General features: G+C 50.6%; 1 protein-coding gene across 5 annotated transcripts in view; it reads right to left on the bottom strand.

The window, feature by feature from the left end:
• Positions 1–416: 416 nt before the first annotated feature.
• ttc33 (tetratricopeptide repeat domain 33) overlaps positions 417–16,073 on the bottom strand; it is a 79,782-nt gene continuing 64,125 nt past the window's right edge. For all 5 annotated transcript variants that reach the window (XM_067982366.1, XM_067982363.1, XM_067982367.1 and 2 more), the window contains exon 5: positions 417–1,963. In XM_067982366.1, the coding sequence (XP_067838467.1) occupies positions 1,622–1,963 (342 nt within the window). In that variant the 3' untranslated portion in view covers positions 417–1,621. The remainder of the gene's footprint in view (positions 1,964–16,073) is intronic.

Below are 16,073 nucleotides of genomic sequence, written 5' to 3'. Positions count from 1 at the left end.
ACATCGATAACTCACAGACCCCTGAGGGTGGGGTCACATCGATAACTCACAGACCCCCCGAGGGTGGGATCACATCGATAACTCACAGACCCCCCGAGGGTGGGGACACGTCGATAACTCACAGACCCCTGAGGGTGGGGACACGTCGATAACTCACAGACCCTTGAGGGTGGGATCACATCGATAACTCACAGACCCCCCGAGGGTGGGGACACGTCGATAACTCACAGACCCCTGAGGGTGGGGACACGTCGATAACTCACAGACCCTTGAGGGTGGTGAGACATCGATAACTCACAGACTCCCGAGAGTGGGGAGACATCGATAACTCACAGACCCCCGAGGGTGGGGGGACATTGATAACTCACAGACCCCTGAGGGTGGGGACACATCATTAAATCACAGATCCCGAGGGATGAGTGGGTTCTGATTGAGTAGAATGGGCCGATACTCTGAGTTTAGAAGAATGAGAGGTGATCTCATTGAAACATATAAGATTCTGAGGGGGCTTGACAGGGTAGATGCTGAGAGGATGTTTCCCTCTGGCTGGAGAGTCTAGAACTAGAGGGCGTGGTCTCAGGATAAGGGGTCGGCCATTCAAGACTGAGATGAGGAGGAATTTCTTCACTCAGAGGGTTGTGAATCTTTGGAATTCTCTACCCCAGAGGGCTGTGGATGCTGAGCCGTTGAATATATTTAAGGCTGAGATCGATAGATTTTTGGACTCTAGGGGAATCATGGGATATGGGGATCGGGCGGGAAAGTAGAGTTGAGGTCGAAGATCAGCCATGATCTGATTGAATGGCGGAGCAGGCTCGAGGGGCTGTATGGCCTACTCCTGCTCCTATTTCTTATGTTTTTGAAACTCACAGACCCTCAAGGGTGGGGAGACATCGAGAACTCACAGACCCCAGAGACTGAGACACATCAATAACTCACAGGCCCCTGAGAGTGGGAAGACATCGATAACTCACAGACCCCCGAGAGTGGGGAGACATCGATAACTCACAGACCCCCGAGAGTGGGAAGACATCGATAACTCACAGACCCCCGAGGGTGGGGAGGTAGCGATAACTCACAGACCCCCGAAGGTGGGGAGACATCGATAACTCACAGACCCCCGAGAGTGGGGAGACATCGATAACTCACAGACCCCCGAGAGTGGGGAGACATCGATAACTCACAGACCCCCGAGAGTGGGGAGACATCGATAACTCACAGACCCCCGAGAGTGGGGAGACATCGATAACTCACAGACCCCCGAGAGTGGGGAGACATTGATAACTCACAGACCCCCGAGAGTGGGGAGACATCGATAACTCACGGAGCCCCGAGAGTGGGGAGACATCGATAACTCACAGACCCCCGAGAGTGGGGAGACATCGATAACTCACGGAGCCCCGAGAGTGGGGAGACATCGATAACTCATGGAGCCCCGAGAGTGGGGAGACATTGATAACTCACAGACTCCCGAGAGTGGGGAGACATCGATAACTCACAGACCCCCGAGAGTGGGGAGACATCGATAACTCACAGACCCCCGAGATTGGGGAGACATTGATAACTCACAGACCCCCGAGGGTGGGGATAGATTCCCCCGTGGTAAATCGAGGGGCTGACGCTATCGGGCCTGGATGAAACTTGGATCTCTCTGTGCGCCCACTGTCTCGGTCACTCTCTCCACTCCCCCCGATGCTGTGATGAACACAGTGGTCTTGATTTCCACCGGCCGCTTGTCCCGCTCGGCAATTGCAGCACAAGCCTCCACCAGCTCGTCGCTTTCAAAGTCGTAGTCTGGCAGGTCCTCGGTGGGCTCCTGTCTCTGGGTGCCCCTCTCCACGGGCACCGCCTTAACCAGCTGGTGCTGCTGCTTCCGCAGTTCAAGGGCCCAGGACAGGTCCTCCTCCCACAGCGAGCTCTCGCCCGGGCTCACGTGCAGGGCTCTCTGGAAACTTCTCAATGCCTGTCGTATGAAAAGAGGGCGATGGAGGAGAGTGAGACCAAGCGGCAATAATAGGTCACCAGATCGCCCAGTGATCGGCAGCAGAGTCGCGAGGGTGGAGGGGGCGAGGATCCGAGGGTGGAGGGGGCGAGGATCCGAGGGTGGAGGGGGCGAGGATCCGAGGGTGGAGGGGGCGAGGATCCGAGGGTGGAGGGGGCGAGGTTCCGAGGGTGGAGGGGACGAGGATCCGAGGGTGGAGGGGGCGAGGATCCGAGGGTGGAGGGGGCGAGGATCCGAGGGTGGAGGGGGCGAGGATCCGAGGGTGGAGGGGGCGAGGATCCGAGGGTGGAGGGGGCGAGGATCGAGGGGGCGAGGATCGAGGGTGCGAGGATCCGAGGGTGGAAGGGGCGAGGATCCGAGGGTGGAGGGGGCGAGGATCCGAGGGTGAAGGGGGCGAGGATCCGAGGGTGGAGGGGACAAGGATCCGAGGGTGGAGGGGGCGAGGATCGAGGGGGCGAGGATCGAGGGTGCGAGGATCCGAGGGTGGAAGGGGCGAGGATGCGAGGGTGGAGGGGGCGAGGATCCGAGGATGGAGGAGGCGAGGATCCGAGGATGGAGGGGGCAAGGATCCGAGGGGGCGAGGATGCGAGGGTGGAGGGGGCGAGGATCCGAGGGTGCGAGGGTGGAGGGGGCGAGGACGCGAGGGTGGAGGAGGCGAGGACGCGAGGGTGGAGGGGGCGAGGACGCGAGGGTGGAGGGGGCGAGGACGCGAGGGTGGAGGGGGCGAGGACGCGAGGGTGGAGGGGGCGAGGACGCGAGGGTGGAGGGGGCGAGGACGCGAGGGTGGAGGGGGCGAGGACGCGAGGGTGGAGGGGGTGAGGTTGCGAAGGGGCGAGGTTGCGAAGTTGTGAGGGACGGAGGTGGAGCGGCGAGGGTGGAGAGTCAGGGGAGGAGAGGAAGGGCAGAGGGAGGGGAGGAACAGTGGGAGGGTGGAGGGGAGGGGCAGTGGGGGGGCAGGGGAGGGGAGAGGGAGGAGGGGAGGGGTAGGAGGAGGGGAGAGGGAGGGATAGTGGGAGGGGAGAGGGAGGAGGGGAGGGTCAGGCAGAAGGGAGGGGAGGGGAGAGGGGTGGGGGAGGAGAGGAGAGGAGAGGGAGGAGGGGACAGGGAGGAGGGGAGGGGAGACTCCTGGTGTTCAGCTCCAGATACTGTACTGCGACTGAGTGCTGATAACATGTTTCTGAAGCCTATGCAAACTGTCGAAAACGAAAATTAACAGCACGAAACATTCCTCCTGAGTTAAATCACACAGCACAGGGGAATATTGGAATTCCTGTCCAGACTGGTGCTGATGAGGAGCTGCTCCCCTTCCCAGAAATATACTCTCAGCTTTGGGCTATTTTATATACTACTTGTCAGCACGGATTCAAAGAATAAAACTGTCAGATAGTTTGTTCTCTGACTATAAATGCGGTAACCTTCCATGGAATCCGAATCCCACACTCACCTGACGGAGGAGAAAGCCTCCGAAAGCTTGTGCTTTTCAAATAAAACTGTTGGACTATAACCTGGTGTTGTAAGATTCCTTACATTTGTCAACCCCAGTCCATCACCGGCATCTCCACATCACATCTACTGTGATCACTGATTCCTCCCCCTCACTCTCTCTCCCTCCCTCCTCCTCACACTCCCCCCTCACTCTCTCCCCCTCATTCTCCCTCCCTCCCTCTGCCACTCCCTCACTCTGCTACTCACTCCCTCTCTCTCTCTCCCTTCTCACTTCCCTTCCCCCTCCTCTCTGTATCTATTCGATAGGGTGGATACAGAGAAACTATTTCCTCTGGTGGGGGAATCCAGATCAAGGGGGCACAATCTTAAAATTTGAGCTCGGGCGTTCAGGAGTGAAATCAGGAATCTCTTTTTCACACAAAGGGTGGTGGAAATCTGGAACTCTCTCCCCCAAAAGACAGCAGATTCTGCGGGTCAGTTGAAATTTTCAAGACTGAGATCCATTTTTGTGGGTGAGTGGAGTTGAGGTACAGATCAGCCATGATCTAATTGAATGGCAGAACATGATTGAGATACTGAATGGCCTCTTCCTGTTCCTATGTTTCTCCCCCAACTTTACTGACTGTATCTCTACTGATGTTAACTCAGCTCCCTCACACTGTCACTCAGTAACCCCTCTCCCCCAGTGCCCTGTGTTACTGACTGTATCTCTACTGATGTTAACTCAGCTCCCTCACGCTATCACTCAGTAACCCCTCTCCCCCAGTGCCCTGTGTTACTGACTGTATCTCTACTGATGTTAATCCCTCTCCCTCACACTGTCACTCAGTAACCCCTCTCCCTCAGTGCCCTGTGTTACTGACTGTATCTCTACTGATGTTAATCCCTCTCCCCCAGTGCCCTGTGTTATTGACTGTATCTCTACTGATGTTAATCCAGCTCCCTCACGCTGTCACTCAGTAACCCCTCTCCCCCAGTGCCCTGTGTTACTGACTGTATCTCTACTGATGTTAATCCAGCTCCCTCACACTGTCAGGCTTTTGAGTGAGTCACTGACCAAAAGACTGGAGGTGCAGGACCGAGATTATCAATCATCAGCAGATTACCAAACTCCTCACTCAAACCTTGCATCTTGGAAAATGAGCCTCGACAGACTGATGTGTTAATGATCCCAACTGCACAAATACAAACGTACACAAGCACAGAAAAACACGAGGGGGCATAGATTTAAGGTGAGAGGGGAGAGATACAAAAGGGTCCAGAGGGGCAATTTTTTCACTCAAAGGGTGGTGAGTGTCTGGAACGAGCTGCCAGAGGCAGTAGTAGAGGCGGGTACAATTTTGTCTTTTAAAAAGCATTTGGACAGTTACATGGGTAAGATGGGTATAGAGGGATATGGGCCAAGTGCAGGCAATTGGGACTAGCTTAGTGGTATATACTGGGCGACATGGACATGTTGGGCCGAAGGGCCTGTTTCCATGTTGTAACTTCTATGATTCTATGAAATACAAACTCATAAATACAAACGCACATGCACAAATACGAACGCACATGCACAAACACATACGCACACAAACCCAAATATACACACACAAACACACACTTTCCAGCAGGAGTCCCTGACAATCTATCTCCTCTTTCAATCCCGGGGCACTGAGTCAAGCCACTATACCTGACCTGAGATCACTGTCTGAGAACAGACTGGGGAACAAACCTGGCACCTGTCTGGTGTTTTAAAGCTCAGGATCACATCGATGGTGCATGCACCCATTGAGTCACAGTGCTGCAGGGTTTTCCTTGAGAGTAAATTATCAGCTGGACTTGTTAAGTTATCATTTTCTCAAGGTCAGTGTAATTATACCTTTTTGCAGTTTTTTTTAAAGGAGACCTGATTAGGCCTCAGCTGGAGAATTGTGTTCAATTCTGGGCACCACACTTTAGGAAGGATGTGAAGGCCTTAGAGAGGGTGCAGAAGAGATTTACTAGAATGGTTCCAGGGATGAGGGACTTCAGTTATGTGGAGAGACTGGAGAAGCTGGGATTGTTCTCTTTAAAACAGAGAAGGTTAAGGGGAGATTTGATAGAGGTGTTCAAAATCATGAATGGTTTTGATAGAGTAAATAAGGAGAAACTGACTCCAGTGGCAGAAGGGTCGGTAACCAGAGGACACAGATTTAAGGTGATCGGCAAAACAGCCAGAGGCGAGATGAGGAAACATTTTTTTAAGCAGCGAGTTGTTATGATCTGGAATGCGCTGCCTGAAAGATTAATGAAAACATATTCAGTAATAACTTTCAAAAGGAAATTGGATAAATACTTGAAGGGGAAAAAAATTACAGAGTTATGGGGAAAGAGGAGGGGAGTGGGACTAATTGGATAGCTCTTTCAAAGAGCCGGCACAGGCACGATGGGCCGAATGGCCTCCTTCTGTGCTGTATCATTCTCTGATAAATCCAACCCAAGTAGCTCCTGCTGGTCCTGCCAACCCTTTCCCGTCTTTACTGTCAGCTGTTAACGTTCAGTGGCCAGTCTCTGGGGCACCCAGCTCCTTCCAGCAATCTGGGAAACATTAGTTGGAGAATGAGTTATAGTGGCCTATCAACTTTCCATCTCAGCTACTTCATCCGGCCAGCACCACTTCCCTTCACTCAACAACAAACCGTGCACTTATACAGCGACTTTCACATTCTCAAAGGTTCACAGCCAATTACATACCTTCTGAAGAGGAGTCAGGTCATAAGGCACTATACACAGGTGGCAATTTATGCACAGCAAGATTCCACAAATAGCAAAAACAAACGAATGACCAGTTATTCTGTTTTTCGTGGTGTTGGTTGAGGGATAAATATTGTCCAGGGCACCAGGAAAATTGCCCTTGAGAAAGTGGTGATGAGCCGCCTCCTTGACAACTGAGTGTCTTGCTAGGCCATTTCAGAGGGCAGTTAAGAATCAGCCACATTGCTGTTGATCTGGAGTCACATTTAGGCCAGACCGGGTAAGGACGGCAGGTTTCCTTCCCTAAAGGACATTAGTGAACCAGATGGGTTTTTACAACAATCAAACAGTTTCATGGCCACCATTAGCTTACTAGCTTTTTATTCCAGATTTTTTATTTAATTAATTGAATTTAAATTCCCCAGCTGCCGTGGTGGGATCTGAACTCATGTCTTCAGATTATTAGTACAGACCTCTGGATTACTAGTCCAGTGTACTATGCTACCATACCTGGTATCTGCTTTCTGAGGCCCTGCTGCATTCCCCAGACCCCCCCTCCGATCATTCACCGTCCCACTGACCAATCCATAGACCCTCCTCCGATCACTCACCGTCCCACTGACCAATCCACAGACCCCCCCTCCGATCACTCACCGTCCCACTGACCAATCCCCAGACACCCCCTCCGATCACTCACCGTCCCACTGATCAATCCCCAGACACCCCCTCCGATCACTCACTAACCCACTGACCAATCCCCAGACCCCCCTCCGATCACTCACCGTCCCACTGACCAATCCCCAGACTCTTCTGCGATCACTCACTAACCCAGTGACCAATCCACAGACCCCCACTCTGATCTCTCACCGTCCCACTGACCAATCCCCAGACCCCCCCCTCCGATCACTCACCGACCCACTGACCAATCCCCAGACCCCCCTCCGATCACTCACTGTCCCACTGACCAATCCACAGACTCCCACTCTGATCACTCACCGTCCCACTGACCAATCCCCAGACCCCCCCTCCGATCACTCACCGTCCCACTGACCAATCCCCAGACCCTCTCCGATCATTCACCGTCCCAATGACCAATCCCCAGACCCCCCTCCAATCACTCACCGTCCCACTGACCAATCCCCAGACCCCCCCTCCGATCACTCACCGTCCCACTGACCAATCCCCAGACCCTCTCCGATCATTCACCGTCCCACTGACCAATCCCCAGACCCCCCTCCAATCACTCACTGTCCCTCTGACCAATCTCCAGGCACCCCTCTCCGATCACGTACTCCACAATACCCACCAGTGCACAGGGTCACTCTACAATACCCACCAGTGCACAGGGTCACTCTACAATACCCACCAGTGCACAGGGTCACTCTACAATACCCACCAGTGCACAGGGTCACTCTACAATACCCACCAGTGCACAGGGTCACTCTACAATACCCACCAGTGCACAGGGTCACTCTACAATACCCACCAGTGCACAGGGTCACTCTACAATACCCACCAGTGCACAGGGTCACTCTACAATACCCACCAGTGCACAGGGTCACTCTACAATACCCACCAGTGCACAGGGTCACTCTACAATACCCACCAGTGTACAGGGTCACTCTACAATACCCACCAGTGTACAGGGTCACTCTACAATACCCACCAGTGCACAGGGTCACTCTACAATACCCACCAGTGCACAGGGTCACTCTACAATACCCACCAGTGTACAGGGTCACTCTACAATACCCACCAGTGCACAGGGTCACTCTACAATACCCACCAGTGCACAGGGTCACTCTACAATACCCACCAGTGTACAGGGTCACTCTACAATACCCACCAGTGTACAGGGTCACTCTACAATACCCACCAGTGTACAGGGTCACTCTACAATACCCACTAGTGCACAGGGTCACTCTACAATACCCACTAGTGTACAGGGTCACTCTACAATACCCACTAGTGCACAGGGTCACTCTACACTGTCCAGTCTCGAGCCCTTTCCTGTCAGTACTCAAGATATGATTAACTACTCATCAGTTTTTATTTAATACTTTAGATGAATCCTCCTAACACATGGCTTTACTTTTCCTTCTTTCCTTATACACAACCGCCAGATCAGATTCTGATTTCAGAGGGAACCTGCTTTTCTTTCCAAACCCACAATAACATCGCTAAAGCAATTACTGCCAATTCTATTATACACCACCACTGCCAGGGGTATCAGCACCATTTACAGCGACAATTACTGACATCTGTCTCACTCTTTCTACATACCAGGAGCACGCACAAAGGATGCGACACAGTCAATCCTGTCCTGTTTGCAGCCGGTCCTGAGCATTGTCGACCCACCTCACCCAATGTAAGTTCTGTACAGTGCAATGGACTGTCCAGTCTCGAGCCTGCTCCTGTATAACACACTGTCCAGTCTCGAGCCCTCTCCTGTATAACACACTGTCCAGTCTCGAGCCCTCTCCTGTCTAACACACTGTCCAGTCTCGAGCCCTCTCCTGTATAACACACTGTACAGTCTCGAGCCCTTTCCTGTATAACACACTGTCCAGTCTCGAGCCCTCTCCTGTATAACACACGGTCCAGTCTCAAGCCCTTTGCTGTATAACACACTGTCCAGTCTCGAGCCCTCTCCTGTATAACACACTGTACAGTCTCGAGCCCTTTCCTGTATAACAGACTGTCCAGTCTCGAGCCCTCTCCTGTATAACACACTGTACAGTCTCAAGCCCTTTGCTGTATAACACACTGTCCAGTCTCGAGCTCTTTCCTGTATAACACATTGTCCAGTCTCGATCCCTTTACTGTAGAACACACTGTCCAGTCTCGAGCTCTTTCCTGTATAACACACTGTCCAGTCTCGAGCCCTTTCCTGTATAACAGACTGTCCAGTCTCGAGCCCTTTCCTGGGAGTGTTTGATGGGACAGTGTGGAGGGAACTTTACTCTGTATCTAACCCGTGCTGTACCTGCCCTGGGAGTGTTTGATGGGACAGTGCAGGGGGAGCTTTACTCTGTTGGAGGTAATATATTAGCATGGATTGAGAATTGGTAAAGAAACACAGAAAGTTAGCATGCGGGTACAGCAAGCAATTAGGAAAGCAAATAGTATGTTGGCCTTTATTGCAAGGGATTTGGAGTACAAGAGTAAATAAGTCTTACTACAATTGTACAGGGCTTTGGTGAAAGCTCACCTGGAGTACTGTGTACAGTTTTGGTCTCCTTATCTAAGGAAGGATATACTTGCCTTAGAGGGGGTGCAACAAAGGTTCACTAGATTAATTCCTGGGATGAGAGGGTTGTCCAAAGCAGAGAGGTTGAATAGAATGGGCCGATACTCTCTGGAGTTTAGAAGAATGAGAGGTGATCTCATTGAAACATATAAGACTCTGAGGGGGCTTGACAGGGTAGATGCTGAGAGATTGTTTCCCCTGGCTGGAGAGTCCAGTACTAGAGGGCTTGGTCGCAGGATAAGAGGTCGGCCATTTAAGACTGAGATGAGGAGAATTTCTTCACTCAGAGGGTTGTGAATCTTTGGAATTCTCTACCCCAGAGGGCTGTGGATGCTGAGTCGTTGAGTATATTCAAGGGCTGAGATAGGTTGATTTTTGGACTCTAGGGGAATCAATGGAAATGGGGATCGGGCGGGAAAGTGGAGTTGAGGTTGAAGATCAGTCATGATCTTATTGAACGGCGCAGCAGGCTCGAGGGGCCATATGGCCTACTCCTGCTCCTATTTCTTAGGTTCTTATGTATCTAACCCGTGCTGTACCTGCCCTGGGAATGTTTGATGGGATAGTGTAGAGGGAGCTTTACTCTGTATCTAAGCCGTGCTGTACCTGCCCTGGGAATGTTTGATGGGATAGTGTAGAGGGAGCTTTACTCTGTATCTAAGCCGTGCTGTACCTGCCCTGGGAGTGTTTGATGGGATAGTGTAGAGGGAGCTTTACTCTGAATCTAACCCATGCTCTACCTGCCCTGGGAGTGTTTGATGGGACAGTGTAGAGGGAGCTTTACTCTGTATCTGACCCGTGCTGCACCTGCCCTGGGAGTGTTTGATGGGACAGTGTAGAGGGAGCTTTACTCTGTATCTAACCCTGTACCTGCCCTGGGAGTGTTTGATGGGACAGTGTAGAGGGAGCTTTACTCTGTATCTAACCCGTGCTGTACCTGCCCTGGGAGTGTTTGATGGGACAGTGTAGAGGGAGCTTTACTCTGTATCTAACCCGTGCTGTACCTGCCCTGGGAGTGTTTGATGGGACAGTGTAGAGGGAGCTTTACTCTGTATCTAACCCGTGCTGTACCTGCCCTGGGAGTGTTTGATGGGACGGTGTAGAGGGAGCTTTACTCTGTATCTAACCCGTGCTGTACCTGCCCTGGGAGTGTTTGATGGGACCACTAAGTGCACATCTCTGTTTCTCGCTCAATTTCTGTCTCTGTCTCTTTCTATCACTTTTCTCTTTTTATGCCTCTCTCTCCTTTTCCCTAACTTTATCTTTCTATTTCTATCTATTTGTTGTCTCGCTCTCTTCCCCAACCACCCTCGCCCCTGTCCATTTCTTTCTCCCATGCAGGTCAAGAGGCACCTTAACCAGTGAGGAGATTTGTTGTAAACAGTTTATTCTGGTTGTTGGAGGGAAACTTCGTAATATGAACCAACTCAACAGTGTGCGAGGGTGTGCTTGTGTGTCTATGTGCTTTTTTCTTATTCGTTCATGGGATGTGGGCGTCGCTGGCAAGTCCAGCATTTATTGCCCATCCCTAATGGCCCTTGAGAAGGTGGTGGTGAGCCGCCTTCTTGAACTGCTGCAGTCCGTGTGGTGAAGGTTCTCCCACAGTGCTGTTAGGTAGAGAGTTCCAGGATGTTGACGCAGCGACGATGAAGGAACGGCGATATATTTTCAAGTCAGGATGGTGTGTGACTTGGAGAGGAACGTGCAGGTGGTGTTGTTCCCATGTGCCTGCTGCTCTTCTCCTTCTAGGTGCTGTCGAAGAAGCCTTGGCAAGTTGCTGCAGTGCATCCTGAGGATGGTACACACTGCAGCCACAGTGCGCCAGTGGTGAAGGGAGTGAATGTTTAGGTGGTGGATGGGCTGTCAATCAGGCGGGCTGCTTTGTCCTGGATGGTGTTGAGCTCTTGAGTGTTGTTGGAGCTGCACTCATCCAGGCAAGTGAAGAGTATTCCATCACACTCCTGACTTGTGCCTTGTGGGTGATGGAAAGGCTTTGGGGAGTCAGGAGGTGAGTCACTTGCCACAGAATACCCAGCCTCTGACCTGCTCCTTTAGCCACAGTATTTATATGGCTGGTCCACTTAAGTTTCTGGTCAATGACGACCCCCAGGATGTTGATGGTGGGGGATTCAGTGATGGTAATGCCATTGAATGTTCATTGCCTGGCACTTGTCTGGATCGAATGTTACTTGCCACTTATCAGCTCAAGCCTGGATGTTGTCCAGGTCTTGCTGCATGCGGGCACGGACAGCTTCATTATCTGAGGGGTCGCGAATGGAACTGAACACTGTGCAATCATCAGCGAAGATCCCCACTTCTGACCTTATAAGAACATAAGAAATAGGAGCAGGAGTAGGCCAATCGGCCCCTCGAGCCTGCTCCGCCATTCAATAAGATCATGGCTGATCTGATCCTAACCTCAAATCTAAATTCATGTCCAATTTCCTGCCCGCTCCCCGTAACCCCTAATTCCCTTTACTTCTAGGAAACTGTCTATTTCTGTTTTAAATTTATTTAATGATGCAGCTTCCACAGCTTCCTGGGGCAGCAAATTCCACAGACCTACCACCCTCTGAGTGAAGAAGTTTCTCCTCATCTCAGTTTTGAAAGAGCAGCCCCTTATTCTAAGATTATGCCCCCTAGTTCTAGTTTCACCCATCCTTGGGAACATCCTTACCGCATCCACCCGATCAAGCCCCTTCACAATCCTATATGTTTCAATAAGATCGCCTCTCATTCTTCTGAACTCCAATGAGTAGAGTCTCAATTTATGATCGAGGGAAGGTCATTGATGAAGCAGCTGAAGATGGTTGGGCCTAGGACACAGTGCTAAGGAACTCATGCAGCAATGTCCTGGGGCTGAGATGATTGGCCTCCAACAATCACGACCATCTTCCTTTGTGCTAGATATGACTCCAGCCACTGGAGAGTTTCCCCTGATTCCCAATGACTTCAATTTTACTGGGGCTCCTTGGTGCCACACTCAGTCAAATGCTGCCTTGATGTCAAGGGCAGTCACTCTCACCTCACCTCTGGAATTCAGCTATTTTGTCCATGTTTGGACCAAGGCTGTAATGAGGTCTGGAGCCGAGTGGTCCTGGCGGAACCCAAACTGAGCATCGGTGAGCAGGTTATTGGTGAATAAGTGCCGCTTGATAGCACTGTCGACGACACCTTCCATCACTTTGCTGATGATTGAGAGTAGACTGGTGGGGCGGTAATTGGCTGGATTGAATTTGTCCTGCTTTTTGTGAACAGGACATACCTTGGCAATTTTCCACATTGTTGGTGCTTGTGTGTCTGTGTGCTCATATGTGTCTGTGTGCATGTGTCCGTGTGTGTGTGTGCATGCATGTGTATGCGTATGCGTGTGTATATCTGTGCGTGTGTATCTGTGATCTCGTGTGCTGCTGGCCCCTCTGATCTAGTGTTTTGTGTCTTTTGAACTGTATTCTTGGAGCTACAAGTGCTAACTATGGATATGAATCTATGCTGCACAGTTTGTTTTGAAGTGGTTTTGTTGCAAATTGCTACAGGGAGCCAATAATTATCCAAACTCTCGTTTCCATTTCTTAATCAGCAGCAACTTATCAGATTTGACAGCTTGTCTGCTTACTGTCAACTGTCAGTGGGCCACTTAGTGTATACCTACGGGCCACTTAGTATGTACCGTAGAACCTACGGGCCATTTATCATAGAATCATAGAATGGTTACAGCACAGGAGGTGGCCATTCGGTCCATCGAGCCCGAGCTGGCTCTTTGTAAGAGCAATCCAGTCAGTCCCTTTCCCCCGCTCTTTCCCTGTAGCCCTGCAAATTTTTTCCCTTCAATTCCTTTTTGAAAGCAACGATTGAATCTGCTTCCACCACCCTTTCAGGCAGCGCATTCCAGATCAGAACAACTCGCTGTGTAAAAAAGATTTTCCTCATGGTTCTTTTGCCAATCACCATAAATCAGTGTCCTCTGGATCTTGACCCTTCCGCCAATGGGAACAGTTTCTCTTTATTTACTTTATCTGAACCCTTCATGATTTTGAACATTTCCATTAAATCTCCTCTCAACCTTCTCTGCTCTACGGAGAACAACCCCAGCTTCTCCAGTCTCTCCACATAACTGAAGTCCCTCATCCCTGGAACCATTCGAGTAAATCTCTTCTGCACCCTCTCTAAGGCCTTCACATCTTTCCTAAAGTGCGGTGCCCAGAATTGCCAGAATGCCATTTGTGTGTGTGGGGCTGGATCCAAATAAACTGCTTGTATATTTTCTAAGGGTGATACTCAAGCAGTTTACAAAACTGTCCAGAATCCCTGAGTTTGCACTTCATTCTTTAATACACCATAATCCCACAAGTTGACGTTATTTATTAAATATAAATATACTAACACCAACTGTGTTGTGCGGAAACAAAGAAATGTCTTGGATGGGATCCTGTCGTGACCAAAATCTGCACAGGCTCAGATGAAACCGAAATAGCAGCTAGTGCTCTTACTGACGGAGAACGCAACCAGAGTCTGGAGGAGTTCGAGCTTTCAGAAAACTGGGCCAATAGGTTGCAGATGAGTGCCAATGTAGCTCTAAAATAATTAGTACAACGGGACAGAACTGAAAGAGGGAGCGTGTGCTAAATGGGACAGTGAGACAGGGTGTGTTCAGGAGAGAGATCGAGGGGTTATAGTGTGTGTTAAATGGGACAGGGTGTGATCAGGAGAGAGATCGAGGGGTTATAGTGTGTGTTAAATGGGACAGGGTGCGATCAGGAGAGAGATCGAGGGGTTATAGTGTGTGTTAAATGGGACAGTGTGTGATCGGGAGAGTGATCGAGGGGTTATAGTGTGTGTTAAATGGGACAGGGTGTGATCAGGAGAGAGATCGAGGGGGTATAGTGTGTGTTAAATGGGACAGGGTGTGATCAGGAGAGAGATCGAGGAGTTATCGTGTGTGTTAAATGGGACAGTGTGTGATCAGGAGAGAGATCGAGGGGTTATAGTGTGTATTAAATGGGACAGTGTGTGATCAGGAGAGAGACCGAGGGGTTATAGTGTGTGTTAAATGGGACAGTGTGTGATCGGGAGAGTGATCGAGGGGTTATAGTGTGTGTTAAATGGGACAGTGTGTGATCAGGAGAGTGATCGAGGGTTTATAATGTGTGTTAAATGGGACAGGGTGTGATCAGTGGAGTGATCGAGGGGTTATAGTGTGTGTTAAATGGGACAGGGTGTGATCAGGAGAGAGATCAAGGGGTTATAGTGTGTGTTAAATGGGACAGTGTGTGATCGGGAGAGAGATCTAGGGGTTATAGTGTGTGTTAAATGGGACAGTGTGTGATCAGGAGAGAGATCAAGGGGTTATAGTGTGTGTTAAATGGGACAGTGTGTGATCAGGAGAGAGATCGAGGGGTTATAGTGTGTATTAAATGGGACAGTGTGTGATCAGGAGAGAGACCGAGGGGTTATAGTGTGTGTTAAATGGGACAGTGTGTGATCAGGAGAGTGATCGAGGGGTTATAGTGTGTGTTAAATGGGACAGTGTGTGATCAGGAGAGAGATCAAGGGGTTATAGTGTGTGTTAAATGGGACAGTGTGTGATCAGGAGAGAGATCGAGGGGTTATAGTGTGTGTTAAATGGGACAGTGTGTGATCAGGAGAGTGATCGAGGGGTTATAGTGTGTGTTAAATGGGACAGTGTGTGATCAGGAGAGTGATCGAGGGGTTATAGTGTGTGTTAAATGGGACAGTGTGTGATCAGGAGAGTGATCGAGGGTTTATAATGTGTGTTAAATGGGACAGGGTGTGATCAGGAGAGAGATCGAGGGGTTATAGTGTGTGTTAAATGGGACAGGGTGTGATCAGGAGAGAGATCGAGGGGTTATAGTGTGAGTTAAATGGGACAGGGTGTGATCAGGAGAGTGATCGAGGGTTTATAATGTGTGTTAAATGGGACAGGGTGTGATCAGGAGAGAGAGCGAGGGGTTATAGTGTGTGTTAAATGGGACAGGGTGTGATCAGGAGAGAGAGCGAGGGGTTATAGTGTGTGTTAAATGGGACAGGGTGTGATCAGGAGAGAGATCAAGGGGTTATAGTGTGTGTTTCTGCGGCCGCAACCGAGACTCCAGGATGGTGTGTTGCCTCCCTGGTGCAAGGATCAAGGATGTCTCGGAGCGGCTACAGAACATTTTGGAGGGGGAGGGCGAACAGCCAGCTGTCGTGGTGCACATAGGCACCAACGATATAGGTAAAAAAGGGGATGAGGTCCTAAAAGCAGAATATAGGGAGTTAGGAGGTAAATTAAAAAATAGGACCTCAAAGGTAGTAATCTCAGGATTGCTGCCAGTGCCACGTGCTAGTCAGAGTAGAAATAGGAGGATATTTCAAATGAATACGTGGCTAGAGGAATGGTGCAAGGGGGAGGGATTCAAATTCCTGGGACACTGGAAACGGTTCTGGGGGAGGTGGGACCAGTACAAACCGGACGGTCTGCACCTGGGCAGGGCCGGGACCGCTGTCCTAGGAGGAGTGTTTGCTAGTGCTGTTGGGGAGGGTTTAAACTAAAGTGGCAGGGGGTTGGGAACCTGAGCAGGGAGAGAGAGGAAAGCGTAACAGGAAGGGACAGAAGGTATGGAGTAATAGGTAAAGTGTTAAAAAAGGAAAAAGCAGGAACTA

This window comes from Heptranchias perlo, chromosome 4 (assembly GCF_035084215.1).
Source record: "Heptranchias perlo isolate sHepPer1 chromosome 4, sHepPer1.hap1, whole genome shotgun sequence".
Taxonomy (NCBI): domain Eukaryota; kingdom Metazoa; phylum Chordata; class Chondrichthyes; order Hexanchiformes; family Hexanchidae; genus Heptranchias; species Heptranchias perlo.
The sequence above is the reverse complement of the archived record's forward strand: the minus strand, read 5'-3'. Positions and strand labels throughout refer to the sequence as shown.